The sequence below is a fragment of the Amblyomma maculatum genome, chromosome 11 (assembly GCF_055883805.1).
Source record: "Amblyomma maculatum isolate TAMU_Amacu chromosome 11, ASM5588380v1, whole genome shotgun sequence".
In the NCBI taxonomy this organism is placed as follows: domain Eukaryota; kingdom Metazoa; phylum Arthropoda; class Arachnida; order Ixodida; family Ixodidae; genus Amblyomma; species Amblyomma maculatum.
Window position 1 is genome coordinate 65294564 of NC_139354.1, and position 15554 is coordinate 65310117.

A 15554-nucleotide genomic window follows, 5' to 3' on the forward strand; every position below is an offset into this window, starting at 1 on the left:
GCAATTCTAGACACCTGCTGTCTCACTTAGGCTGCGCTTACAGTCGCGGCTACGTCTTAGTGGGCTCCGTGAAATATATACTCTATTTAAATAAAACATGCTGCTAGCTTGATTACTTAAACAGGCAAATATAAAAGTCGACATAACAAATCCGTCTTTTAGCATACAAACCCTGTATTAGACAGACTGAAGAGCACATCTGCAAAGTATGGAATGGAATCGCTGTACTCAGAAATAATTACATCTTTAGAAATAAATACATTCTTATGTAACTGCAACAGCTGCCAAGTATCTCACACGGTTATTATAAGCAAACCCATCTTGGGTCCATTAAAATGAAGAGGGTGTAAACACGCATTGAAATACATGTATTTATCTCATCAAAATATTTGGGAATATAGAAGCATGCCTATATAAAACATTTCATGCAGCGCAACGTGACAGAGTTTTCCTTAACTATAGAAAATTGTCTGGCAGAACCGGAGAGTGATTGAAATACTCCTCACGGAGAGCGAGTGAAATACTTCTCAGCATCAGTAAACTGGAATGCCCGATTGTCAATTAATTCAGTAGTATGCCAAAAATCATTTAGGCAGACTACTGATGCCGTTTTGCCATTATACTCCCATATTGTGTACTTCATTTACTTGCTCGTCTTTACTCAGCACAGACATCTTTTGCTGCTGAATCCACTGAGCATGCGAGGAGTATTGTAGCCTATCAGTATGTTTGCGATGCCATTTATGTGTTTTGTTATCCTTGTCGTCTTCTTTTTTTTTTCCACTTCGCTTGCATTATAACTGCTTATTTCCTTCCCTACCTCTCATTTTTTCGTTTTTGAATTATGTTAGTATTCTGCACAATATTAACGCGTGAAGAAATCTTGATTTTGATATACGGGCAACATATTTCGGTATCGGTTTCAGTGTACTATTTCTTGCATTACGTTATATTCAGGCAGTTCATATGAATTATTCTTATGTGTTTTGCTGGTTTCTTTCTCACAGTTTTTATAACTCTGCTCATTGTTGTCAAAGCGATAACACCGCGACCGGCAGTACATTTTAAATACTTGAATAAATATACTTCCGCATTTCATCTCTGAGCAGGCACAGATGTTGCTGTTTACTTCGATAAACACGTCAATGCCTTATTTTTGCGAATGTCATATATGTATATATATATATATATATATATATATATATATATATATATATATATATATATTCGTGTGAGCTGAAAGAAAACTTGAGAAGGAAGATATAGCTACGCATCCGCAACTTAGACAAGGTCTAATAATATGATCGTAAAAGTACATTAGTGTATTCCTGAGTTGGCAAACAAATAAATTTTAAACCGATTAGCTTCGTATGACAGCATTAGCTGACCGGCCTGATTTTAGCAAAACCTTGAATAATTTGTTTGACATGCAGTGTGTGCCAATATCATTGAACATTGCCCTGTTGCCTTAGAAATAAAAGAAATTAAAAAAGCCAGGATTGAGTGAAATATAAAGCAACGAAAGTTGTCTGAAGGAGAATGCCGACGATAATGTTGAACGGGAGCTTTATAGGGAATGAAACTTCGATAAAAAATTTGATATTTTTAATTTATTAGTGCATAGGTCAGGCAACCAGGCTTTGTGAATGGCACGGAATACAGAATGTAGATTACACTGGCTACATGTGGTATGTCTATGTTCAACTGTTTAAGACACAATCTACATATGAAATATATAAAGCGGTTCGTTACCGAATTCCTAAAAGTGTTTTGTTGGCAGCGTATAAGCACAGGACAGAAGGCATTTATGCGGACGAGTATCACCATCATCTATCTGCAAAAAAAATTGCTTCATGAATGCTTTATCTTTAATAATCATCAGCGCCAATTATCGGCCTTTTAATGGCACAAGAAAGAGCAACTAAAAATGGCATACGAAGCTACCTAAATCAGTAACGTATGACGTTACTGTTACTAAAAAAAAGTAAATAAGAAAAACTACAAAAAGAAATGAAAACCAGAAATATGAAATGTTAAGCCATAAGTATATTTTAATTAGGTTATAATTAATAATAAAGAAATAATGCAGCTAGAAACTTTCCTGCGTTGCGCATAAGTCTTTTTTATGAAATCGTCCATAAGCTTTCTTTCGTGGAGACAATCGGCCAAACCATACAATTTGATCCAAAACAACAGAATCGACATAATAGCACTGATACTATGCGCATATAGTCTTTCAAGAAAGAATCTAAGAGGCTACCCATTGGCAAGAGTGGCGGGTCAGTAAATAGCAAATAAAAGCATGTAAGCACGACAACTATAGAATTTTACAGCAGGGTAGCAAAAGGAATCCCTTATGAAGGAGAAGACACCGGATAATACCCCTTATCGATGTTTTGGTTTTTTCTAGAATCTAGAGGAACGTGAGGGTTGCCAAAAGAAAGAAAATTCAGAGAATTCTGGCTCAAATCCCTATAGTCTAGGGGACACTTTGGACTACTAAATTGCGATATGGCGAAAGCCTCTAATGCGTGGTTGTCCGAAGCCCTCGATTACGGCACCTTTTTACTTCATTTTCACTCGCACTATCCTTCCTTCTCTTTAGGCGCTGGTCATATGTTCGCGGAGAATTGTGACAGATAGTGCACCTTTTAATTCCTGTAAACAAATTTAAAAGGCAGCTTATTCCTGCTTTACCGCGTTTTCTGTGTGCTCTTTCGTGTAGCGCTCGAGGAAGCGCCAAATAAAAGAAGCAGCACAGATGCCTGGATGGGATCCAAGCGTGGTCAGCTTCGTATATGTGTGAATGACGTCACAGTCATCACTGTCACTAACTACCACTATCTTAGTCTGTCCCCATTTACCACTAAGAGCCTTAAAGATAAACAGTGGCGGTGGTCTTCATGCCAGCCGCGTTGGCATGATGCTAAGTCAGGATAGTTGAAAGCTATAGTGTGATGGAACGGACGACAGTATACACCAATAAAGGATTTCGCCTATTCGCCTAAATACCTTGCGAAAGGGGGGGGGGCGGGGCCGTTGCATAGGTGTTTCTCATCTGTCGCCCCAGTTTTGTGTACTTGGCTGAAGGAAGACACATTCCTGACAGAAATTAAACCATTATTTTTACTCATTGGTTTCGGAACTGCAACGCCATATACTGCGGGACTTGTCGTTGCATAAGCAACGCGATGCGTTGCTGTGCAGCTGTTATTCATCTGCTCTGCTTAGCAACGGTTTGTTACGGGGCCGGTAGACAAGCCAGAGAAGATGTTCAAGATAGTAGCCTCCATATTAGCGTTTTCTCCTTAAACACTTGTTCGGCATTCCTGGGCCACCTTTACCTTCCTTTTACCTTTCTTTTTTTTGCAGTCATTCATTTATTCTCTTTTCGCTATTAATCTTCATCTCCACCCAATTTTCTCTTTCTTTTCTGGATGTTTTATTTTTATTACAATTCATTCGTTTATGCGGGCTAGATTGGATTCAATAGCGTCAACAATGAAATGCCCTATTTTAAAATAGCAAGCAAGGCTCTATAATGCTGTGACAATCGCCAGATTAAACGATTGGTATATTACGTGGAAGCATACACAGCCTATCGTGCACTTATAATCTCTGTGTTAAGCAGAGCCTCATACAAAGCAGTATTTAAAGATTTTGTAGTGAACTACACGACGATATACGAAGACAAGGATGAAGTAAGCGAGAATACCACGAAGACGAGGATAAGGACGACGAAGTGCCGCTGCGCTGCTCGAGCTCGCTTGTGGAGACCTAGACTGGCTGTGTTCTTGTGTGGTTCGCCTTGCAACTTCGAGAGGGCTATTACCCCTGTTAAAACACAGTAAAAACCTCCTTTCACTTGGTGGAGGTGAGCATTTCCTGCCGCCCTGGAGCTCCGCAGCCGCAAACTCCAGACACAAGCAATGACCGACGCTACCACCCCTAGTGCAACCGGCCCCTCATCCGCCGTGTTCTGCGCTGGAGCTTTGCGCCAGCATGATCCTCCTATCTTCAGCAGAACCGGCGACCATGACGTGGAAGATTGGCTGGCCTCATATGAGCGGGTCAGTATTCACAACCACTGGGACGACAACCAAAAACTCAATAATGTCATTTTCTACCTAACAGACGTTGCAAACCTATGTTTACGCAACCACGAGGCCGATATCACATCGTGGTCTACTTTCAAGGCTAGCTTTGCCGATATTTTCGGCCGGCCTGCAGTGCGAAAATTTCGCGCTGAGCAACGCCTGCGCGGCCGTGCACAGCTTCTTGGTGAGAATTTTACCAGCTATATTGAAATGTCGTAGACCTGTGCAAACTGTTGGCTGTCCTCTCTTAAAGACCCGTCCGGCCGCCTCGCACGATAGGCTCTCCGCCTACAGAAATTTGACATCCCCGTTATATATCGCTCTGGCCGTAAACACATGGACGCCGACGCACTGTCTCGTTCTCCCCTCTGCTACGGCGGCTGATCCCGTCCTCTCCTCTCTAACCATCGCTGACATGCCTGCGGAGCAGCGCAAAGACCCGTGGCTCGCATTTCTTATCGACATCGTGTCCACTTCTCCTAACGCTGCTGCACCTTCTCGGGCTTTACGCCGTCAAGCACCACACTTTGCCCTACGAGACGGTCTTCTCTACCGCCGCAATTATATGACTGATGGTCGACGGTGGCTTCTCGTCATTCCCCGCCATTTACGACATGAAATTTGCGCCTCTTTCCATGCAGACCCTCAGTGTGCCCATCCTGGTGTAGGCAAGACGCTTCAAAGAATCTCTCAACGCTACTATTGGCGCGGCATGTACGGTTATATTCGCAAATACGTCCGCTCCTGCATCGCCTGTCAGCGCCGGAAATCATCCACACCCCGTGCTTCTGACCCCTTACAACCACTTCCATGCCCGGCCCGCCCTTTTGACCGCATTGGCGTTGACCTTTACGGGCCACTTCCCTGCACGGTTTCTGGGAACCGGTGGATTATCGTCGGCATCGACCACCTCACCCGGTATTCCGAGACCACCGCTTTACCCGCCGCTACTGCCCGTTAAGTTGCCCTGTTCTTACTACATCATTTTGTTCTTCGCCACGGCGCACCGCGAGAGCTGCTGAGTGACCGAGGACGCGTCTTCCTATCCAACGTCGTTGAAGCTCTGCTGGCCGAATCTCGCATCATACATCGGACCACAACGGCCTACCACCCTCAAACTAACGGGCTGACTGGGCGCTTCAATCGTACTCTCGGAAATGTGCTGACGATATAGGTTGCCGCCGATCAGACTAACTGGGACGCTGTTCTTCCTTTCGTGACATACGCTTACAACACCGCCACGCAGTCAACTACTGGATTTAGCCCTTCCTTCCTCCTTTATGGGCGTGAGGCGTCGTCCACGATGGACACTATTTTACCATATCGTCCCGACTCCTCCGAGTGTACTCTCCTTTCAGACGTTGCCAAACATGCGGAGGAATGTCGCCAGTTGGCCCGGTGTTTTACATCGGAGTCTCAAGGCCGCCAAAAGCATCACCACGACAAAGATCAGACGCCACACGATTTTCCTGTAGGATCCCTTGTTTGGCTTTGGGTTCCCGGCACCCCACCGGGATTTTCATCAAAATTTCGAACCCTTATCACGGCCTCTACCGCATTATCCGTCAAACCTCCCCTGTGAACTACATCGTGGAGCCACTCACTACCTCTTCGGACATGCGTCATCGCGGCCGCGAAAGTGTGCACGTGAGCCGCCTGAAAACGTACTACGATCCGCTCCTCTTGCCCTCACCATAGGTCGCCAGGATGGCTCCTCCTCGCTCCGGGGGAAATTGTAGTGAACTAAACGAGGATATACGAAGACCAGGATGAAGTAAGCGAGAGTACCACGAAGACGAGGATAAGAACGACGAAGTGCCGCTGCGCTGCTCGAGCTCGCTTGTGGAGACCTAGACTGGCTGTGTTCTTGTGTGGTTCGCCTTGCAACTTCGAGAGTGTTATTATCCCTGTTAAAACACAGTAAAAACCCCCTTTCAATAAATATTTCATTGTAACAACTGCATTTTGATCCATGCTGTATTCCAGACTTATTTGCGATTTCATGCTGCTTATATATTACAGTGGCGACGCCCAAAGCCATCGTTTATCCGGAGTTGTTCAAGGGAAGAGAAGACGGAAGCCCTAGTGTTCTGAAAATTGACGAAGACCTAACATTTAATCTGGAGCAGAGTAATGATTTGCATGAAGATTTTTTCTTGCGAACGTATCGCCGAGGGGTTCCTCAGCATGGATACGTAAGTCAAGTCGTTAATGTTCCTTCAATGGGCCCCGCTACCTTGATGGAGAAAAATTTATTAATTTAATGTTTACGTTTTCTGAATTGTAAGTTTAACTTGATGATACGCAACCTGTAAAAATAACAATGTTGAAATCCCGATGTAGTAAGAAGCGCTAAATGTTTATGGGATGCTCAGCCTCCGCCTCTGAAGGAGTCACGCGACCGCGTTCATTTCAACCCGCTGACGGCTCGTGTCGTGTACATGTATTACATAGTCGTGTACATGTATTAAGGCGAAAGCCTATATTTGTTCACCCTGTCGGCGTTGGTTCGGTCACACTACAGCTGTCAATCAAATGCCGTCATCACCCGAAACCGAAACTAACGTCATCAGAAAACTAAAGATGCGGCAAAGATACTTCCATTTCTCCATACTAAAGATACATCCATTCCTCGGATTCCCAACCGAGAACTTTAACCAACTGCGCCACGCCTGGGAGCGTTACACGTACGTCATAATTCTTCTTGTCTACCATCAGGATGATAATTAAAAATACAGAAATCCTTCTCCGGGAAACGAACTTCCATTTCTCGGATCCCCAGCCGAGCGCTTTAACGACCTGCGCCACACCCGGAACTTTGTTTTCTTTATTGCATGGAAGTACTTCGAGCACATTAACCAGGTCGCATTCCGCAGCCTGTCAATACACAGTTACATCAGCATAGTGCTCTCAATTTGATCACACATCAAAATTCCGGAAGACATATACATGCATCAAGTAAATGTAACCAGGCAGGAGGTCGATCCTGCGCAGCATATACCCCCCGCACCATAGCACACTGTTCTCTGAACAGAGACTTCAGTGAACGTGGTGGTTCTGCGTGGCGATCTGTCATGCGACTCGTCCACAGGATAAAAAGTCCCATGTGCACAAAAATGTCACATGGTGCTGCAGAAGCTTCTTTTGTAGGCAAAAACCTTATAGTATGGGGCGTTATATCTACGCCCGGGATCGTGAAACGGGCATCATTATTCTCCTTGTCTTCAGTCGGGATGATAGTAGCTATGACAATGACGCGGCAATTACTCATGATAACAATAATGACATTAGCAATAATAATAATGACGGCGTATTTATTTGATAATAATAATGAGAGCGAACGTCTCGCGCCGTGCGCGCCAGCAACGCTCAGGCTTTCGTGTTTCTGCAGTGTAGACTCTACAGTGATCTCGGTATGTTTTCCTATAAGGTTAATATCTTAATTTGTGTACCCTAATTCCTTACTTTGTGCCTCTATGTACACAGTTACACAATTATTAGCACCCATTCACAGTGAAATACCATCCGAGACAGACTGAAGCTCAGGTTTATCCAAGCCTTATGTAAGAGCACGCGTACCCTGATGTGGCGTGTCAGAATTGAAACCGCAGGATCAAGGCGGTTTCCATCACCCTGTAAACACCAATGTGAACGTTGAATTCCTGAGCTCGCCTTATCTTTGTGACATTAGACACCCCGCCAACCGAACAGTGCACGGTGATATGCCCTTAATACTGAAACCTGCGAGCAGAACGCTTGGTGGTGTCGGAATTGCGCCGAAATACTCATGACAGTTGCGGATGCCTGGAATAAATTGTATTGGAATGTATTAAATATATATAAACTAGAGAATAAGCGTTGCACGTCTTAAAGATCAACCATTTAATAAATTTGATTTAATGCAAAGCAAGATTTCATAAACAAATCTGGATTCTAACTCGCGACACTCTCCGTCTCAGCCGATCATACTATCCACTAGGCCTTGTAGTCTTTTATTTTTCAGCATGATTTTACTGCACTAAAAAATAGTGTATGAATATAACGTGTGCATTTATTATTAGGGAAACAGCGTCAGAACAAAACGATGCGCAATAGGACATACCAAGAGAACAAATATGTACGCCGTTTGGATACGTTCTCCAATGCATCATTTGTGTCATTTGATGCTTCACGTTGGGGGCCATTCCTTATCACGCTGAGTGCTATTCCTTATGCTGAACAGGGCTCAACGCTTCTCCAGTAATTTGCCAAAAGGATGAATAAATACACCGGTATATTCTAAGAAGCTCTGAAAGGTGCGACAAAATGGGACGAAACAGACGCCGTAAGACAATGCTTGGAATGTCGCCTTAAATTCGGAGAAAGACCACGGAAAAACGTATCGCACTATCAAAAATAACTGATACGCCTTGTACCAAAGCGACAGGACTGCGGTACACGCATCCATTCACGCCGTGTAGTACAAGAGGATGTCTTGAGGATGTCCGACGGTGCACCTTCGCTGCAGGAACAGTAAAAGCGGCATTTATCCAGGCATGGTCCTTCAATATAGGGGAGGTTGTTTCTGGAGCAGTAGCCGCTGCCAACGAGATAAACAGCGCTTCAGATGAAATTCACTCGTTAGCTGCTTGTTCCTTGTTTATCATTGTTCTTCGGACCGCTTTTAAAATGGGCATCTTTTAGGTGTACGCTAATTAGAACTTATTTAGTTATAAAAGGTAATACAGAATTAGTAAGTAGGCGAGCCGCCAAGTATATCCGTGTGCCTCTTCCACATGGCTTCACGTGTCAGACTGATGCTGGAATAAGGCGGCCACCAGAATGTCCCCTCTGGTCTTATGTATGCCGCTAAGGTGACTCCAACAATTTACTCTTTGAAACCTGTGTACGGTTAAAATGCTAATGTGGCTTCCCCACTCTTCATTTTTGAGAATGGACAGACTGGTATTAGCCTCGCGCAATTGCAGCTGGCGTTTCTTTTATCATCTTTTGAAAGTTGCGACTATCAGAAAAATGGTATTCATTAGTGAATTATAGGCCAAGTAGGTAACGGTAACAGTCGAACATCGTTTTGTACGTGAGTTAGGGGTTGAATCTGTTGCTACCAAGAGACAGAGGAACAGCCGTCGATGTTAAAAGTATATCTTGTTTAGGTGGTAATCCATCCGGATTGCGCCTAAATGTAGCAGGTTTTTCGGGCGTTCACAGTGCATGCCCTCTATTTTGATATTCCAAAGCACCATTCGAGTGATTGTGATGTTATACGCAAGCTTTGCAGGCCTAGAGATCATTCATACTCAAAATGATTCAAGTAGACAAGCTGCTGCTTAAGCAGAGCGCCGCCCTTGTCGGCTGTACGCCGCCTAGGGCCGCTATTTACAACATACTCGCCTTTGTATAGCCATGTATAGCGGTTGTTGTTACATACAGCGTTTTGCGGTTTAGCGCTTCCAGAGGTCGCTCGAAAAGTATACTGGCTTTTGAAGACAGTATTAGGTTGAATGGCGTCCTAAACCTGCTCAAACATTCTGCACTGACCAGTCTTCAGCAGCGGCAAACACATTTTTTTGCCGTCCTAAAAACCATGCAGTGCCGTTAGGAAAATATTAGGTTTCGTTGCGACATTTTCGATGTTCCATCTACGATCTATAGGTGTTTACATATTGCTATCCTGCTCAAGTAAGATGGCTATTCTTACGGGTTTCTGTAACTAGGCACGTTGTAGAAATAATCAATGAAATATTGATCTCATTAGTGCAGAGCTATGCCTATATCGGTATCTAAGTGTTTATAGTTTGGTTTGGTTTTGGGGTTTAACGTCCTAAAGCAACTCAAGCTATGAGAGACGCCGTAGTGGAGGACTCCGGAAATTTCGACCACCTGGAGTTCTTTAACGTGCCCTGACATCGCACAGCACACGGGTGCCTAGCTTTTCTCCTGCATCGAAAAGCAGCCGCCGAGGCCGAGATTCGATCCCGCGTCCTTGGGCACAGTAGTCGATGCGATGGATGGATGGAACATAGGAGCGTCCCCTTTGAAACGGGGTGGTAGCAGTAGCTATCATGCTCAATTTTCTCCCTATATCTTAATTATTGATTTAGAATGGTTAACTAAACCACCATTCTATTTATTAAATTTTTTTCCTACATTACTAACGTTATGTCACTTCTCTGCTTTTAAGCCAGCAATCTTCCAGTCGTTTTTTGCTAGTTTCCACCGCCGGTTTATTCACCCGGCCACTGTTATCTCTAAAGCCCAGAGCTTCAGGAACAGTGATTGCGCCTGCACCAACTTCCGGATAGATACCATTACATTCCAGTATAATATGATCAATTGTTTCACTGGAGTTTCCAGATACAGCACATGCGTCATCTCCATTGTTAAATTTCTTTTTGTAGCTGCGTGTTCTAAGGCACCCTGATCTAGCTTCAAAAAGTAGGGCACTGCCTCTTGAATTATCAAAGAAATCTTCCTTCCTGATCTGCATATTCCACTTTCGGTATAATTCCACACTCTGTTTCTTTTCCATCGAATTTATCCAATTTTTACCTTCTGTGTTTTTCACCTGTTGCTTAATGCTCTTTATTTCTCCGTCCTTGTTACTAGCATACTTACTAGTTAGTTTCCTAGTTCTTTTCCTCCATTGTGAGTCAACGCTTTTTAGGTACAGGTATTTAAATACTTTAGCTGCCCATCTGTTACTGTCCAATTTCCTCAGGCGCTCCTCATATAATATTTTACTCTGAGCTTCACGTACTTCGAAAGATGCCCAGCCCTTATCTCCCGGTACCGCCTCATTTGTAGTTTTGCCGTGGGCACCTAGTGCTAATCGTCCAACGGATCTCTGATTTGTTTCTAATGTCGGCTGTACCTCTGATTTTAGGCACAAAACCGCATTTCCGAAAGTAAGTCCGCGCACCATAATTCCTTTCCAAATACCCCTCAAAACCTCATACCTATTGTATCCCCACAATGCCTTATGCTTCATTATCCCGGCATTCCTTCGCCCTTTGGCCTTAAGTGATTACTCATGCTTTCCAATGTATGCCGATCCTTCGTTTACCCATACCCCCAGATATTTATATTCTGCTACTCTAGGTATTTCAAGGCCTTGTATTTTAAGACACTGATCAGCTGAGCCGTTGAAAATCATCAGACCCGACTTACCGGCGCTGAAACTGAAGCCTAGAGCGTCCCCTTCGTCTCCGCAATACTTAGAGTTTGCAATTCTTCCAGGCTCTCAGCTAGCAGCACAATATCGTCTGCATACATCAAACCGTGGAGGCGCTGCTCTACTGCCTTTCCACCTACTCTATATGACAGGTTAAAACCTAGGTTACTGTCTTGTATCCTCCGTTCCAGGTTTATCATATAAAGCATGAACAGCACCGGTGATAGAGGATAGCCTTGTCTTAATGCTTTGCATACTTTGACATCGTCCGTACTTCTTATCCCTTCCCACGTAATTTCTACTTTGTTATCCCGGTATATTTCCTGTAGGAACTCTATTATCTCATAACCGATACCTTCTTCTTTTAATATGTTCCACAGGAGTTCCCTGGTTACGTTGTCGTACGCCCCGTTTATGTCCAGGAAGGCCAAATACAAAGGTCTATTTTCCACTCTAGATATTTCGATGCATTGGGTAAGCACGAACAGGCTATCATCTAAGCGCCTACCATTTCTAAAGCCGTTCTGAAGTTCTCCGAGTATCTTGTTACTTTCTACCCATGCTTGCACCTTTAATTTCACCGCCTGCATGGCTAACCTGTACATACCAGATGTTATGGTAATCGGCCTGTAGGATTTTATGTGCATCCTGTCTCCTTTCCCTTTATAGATCAAATTCATTTTACTCTGCCGCCAGCTGTCCGGAATTTGCTTATTCGTTATGACTGTTTCCAGAGGTTTTAACAACGTTTCCTTGCTTTTTGGACCGAGTTCATCAATCAGCTTGATCGGAATTCGATCTATTCCTGTAGATGCGTTTTTAGGAATATTTTTTTCGGCCTTTTTCCAGTTTAGATTGGTAAGTTCTAAGCTGCATTGTATTCTGCTACCTTGTGTTGCTTCCTGATTTGCGGAGATTGCCCTATCGTCACTCTTAAATGACTCGGCTATAACTGATGTAATGTAGTTCACTGCGTTATCTCCCTTTAAACAATTTCCCGCGTTATCTTGAATCCGATCCTGCTTTCTTTGATTCTTCTTCCCTGGCCAGCTTATATGGTTCCAGCTTATATGGTCGAGCGCCCTAACCACTGCGCCACCCCGGCGGGGCTAAGTGTTTATAGTGCCGTATTCTGTAATTCTTCTAGGCGTCGGCATGGCGTCGGAACACCCAGAGGATACATGATTTTAACTTGCTCTGTTTCTTCTCCTGCATCGGATTAAGAAGGGGCGGATAGTGGGCCTTCATGGGTGGCTGCCACAAGTTAACTTGCTGCACGTCGCCTGCTTTTTATCTGGCCGTTTAGTTTTTTACCGATCTCTGGCGATTGATCTAATGAAGTCGCTGTAAAAGAAAACCCCCAACAGTACATTACCACCAGAAGCGCATATTGTTTATGTTGAACCGTGTTTTTTTTTTTCTAAAGAAAAAGAAGACAGAGAGCGCACCGGTTTTACGCGAGGGTAGTTGATCTGTGGAAACTATTTAAGAGCCGCCTACCGCTGTTATCAGCATCCTGCGATGACTTGCCGACCAATGCTTTACTGTTGGAGGTTTATCAGCTGCGGCAATGAAGACATCAAAAATCAGGCATATGTAGGAAGTCACACATTGTAAACTTTAGATTTATGGGCAGTTACTAATTGCATGATCTAAAACAAAGCTCGTCACAAGAATGTTGAATACCTGTTGTTTTCGGATTTTATTCCGCAGTGGATATCTATATCTAAAGGCCTGCTGCACAGTTATATAGGTTGCAAATTTGTGGCTCACAAGAGGACAATTATATAAGAGATTCAGGCATTTAGTACCACGAATGAAGGTAACTAAATGCTTTTGGCGATATCACGTAAACAATATATAATGTCCTGGCCTTTCGAAAGAGTACTGAGCATTTATGTTTTATTTTGTAGTATAACACTGAGGTTCTACAAGAAGATTTATAGCATGACAAAAGGCGACTCGCAGCAGTGTTGGTGTCTGAAGAGGACGGCGCACTGAAAATGGTATGAAGTGAACTTGTGTTTATTATTTTTGTTTTCATTAACTGGTGCTTTAAAAAATTATCGAAAGAAATATATGCAATTGCCTCTGGCATTTTATTGCACCTTGACTACAGCGACGCCAAAGAGAGAGAGAGAGAGAGAGAGAGAGAGAGAGAGCTCTTTAATTAAATGCAGAGATTTTAGCCATCGTGAATATTCACTGACTTGCTACTCTGAGTAGGGCAGGTGGAATTGGGCAATAAAGATTGGAGAAGGGTTAGAAAATAGTGTGTTCATTGAACACGGTGGTAACATAATAGTCTAATGAATGATGGGATTTTTGGATCCAACCAAAACCCGTACTATGTATTTAAAGTTGGATGACCAAGTGAATGGGCAACTTAGAGTTTGTCAAAACACCCATAGCATCTAATAGGCAGATAAGAATAGCATTGCACATCACTGCTGTCTGTTGAAGCCTATATTACTTAACATAAAGCCAACTTTCAGTTACACTCGGGTAGCAGACTGCATTCATTGTTCATAGTGCGCACGTTTTTTGGCGTACGCTGGACATTCGAGGAGAGAATGAAGTATAGTCTCAATTTAGTCGCAGTTGTCACAATGCGGACTATCTAATTTTTTTAAACGGTGTCGCAGACTGTTGGAAAGGCAGCATTAAGAAGACGACTATGATAAACTGTTTCTAGATGACGCGGAAGTCCAGGTTTGATGAAGTGTCAATGGGATAGAGAAAGGTGCAATAATTACTTGGCAAGTTCTAGAGGCGGTTCTTCTCATCCTGGGCATATCGCAGCAGCACCACGTAGCGTGGATAATTATTGACTAGGGCGGCTTGTCTTGAGATGTCTGCAGTAGTACTATGCTGTATGTGAGCAAGCGCTGTAGTGTTGGTAAAATAGATCTCTTCGGACAAGAGCATTGACACTAAATGCGATGAGAAAAAAATGAACATTCATTCCGTGTCAAATGGGGTTATGAACGTGGATATAGTTGGGTAATTCAAACAAGGTGAGTGGTTGTAGTGAACACTAGGTGTCTGTGACGCAACTGGATGTGGGCTAGTACACCAAAACATTCCTTTTGCAGTGCGGAGGGTTCTGTCCATATAAATTATTTGATAATTTTGTCCCACGAGTATCGGACAAGAAGTGCAAGTATTTAGCGATGTGGGGCGTAGAGTTTAATATTAGCCACAATGCTTCTTTGACAGTTTCCCGAAGTATCTTTTAATCTACGTCTACAGACTGCAACACAGGCTTGGGAAGGCTGGTTGGTTGAGATTATAGGTTTTACCATCCCAAAGTAACCCAGGCTATGAGAGACGCCGTAGTGGAGGACGCTGGAAATTTCGACCACCTGGGCTTCTTGCACTGACATCGTGCGGTAAACGGGCGTTTTAGGTTTTGCCTGCACCGAATAGTGGCTGCCGCAGCCAGAATACGATCACGCATTCTTGGGCAGATGAGTTTCGTGCGCTAATCAATGCACAGTATGATGGGAACATGATGGTAAGGATATGGGTGGGTTTTTCTTATACTTATTTCAAAATTTTATATATTGTTGCTTGATGGCTGTAAAAAAAGAGATCGCCCTTTGGGTTTGCTGCCAAAATGTTTTTGGAGGCACAGGGAATTAGGGACGAGTACCGCGCTCATCTTTGCTGTTTTAGCCAAAATTGGTCATGAATTACGTAAATATATTAATGTTGCGTAGCTGAAAATTGTCTGTATAAATATATGCATATCTTTATTTACATTTAGGTAATTTAAGCTTTTTTGGGGTAGTTCAGGTGTTTTTATAAAATTTCTCAAATTAGGTATAGGAAACAAAATTTTGCCTATTTTGCAGGTTTTTATCTCAAATAAAAGTGTTATGGTAGAGCAGCAATAATTCTTCACTGCGTTTCCACCATGCTTATCTAACAAACTGCTAAACCTCATATTTATATCACGTCTCAATACAAAGATACGATCGCGCTAATTTCATGAAAACAGCGAACAATGAAAATGTCTGAAGGTTCTACCACATTTATGAATCGCCTACGATTTCCAGATTTTGGCATAGTATTGCAACGAAGAGAAATGTATTTAAACAAGAGGATGAAATACATATACATTGAGAGACGGCTGCTGTCGCCGTTTTTATACGGTCAAAGTAAATCTTGGATGCACAGGCCGCATAAGAGCTAAAGTTCTCGCGCAGCACCATCACATATTATGTCGTTCATGTCTTTCTTGACGCTGTCAATAACACAGGACGCTTCTCATAGGCCGCTAT

General features: G+C 43.2%; 1 protein-coding gene across 1 annotated transcript in view; it reads left to right on the top strand.

The window, feature by feature from the left end:
* The window catches only part of LOC146173996 (A disintegrin and metalloproteinase with thrombospondin motifs 2-like), a 74406-nt gene that overhangs the window by 30694 nt on the left and 28158 nt on the right, over positions 1-15554 (top strand). The window contains exons 4-5 of the mRNA XM_084585317.1: positions 6120-6292; positions 13215-13274. Coding sequence (XP_084441443.1) covers positions 6120-6292; positions 13215-13274 — 233 coding nt within the window. The remainder of the gene's footprint in view (positions 1-6119; positions 6293-13214; positions 13275-15554) is intronic.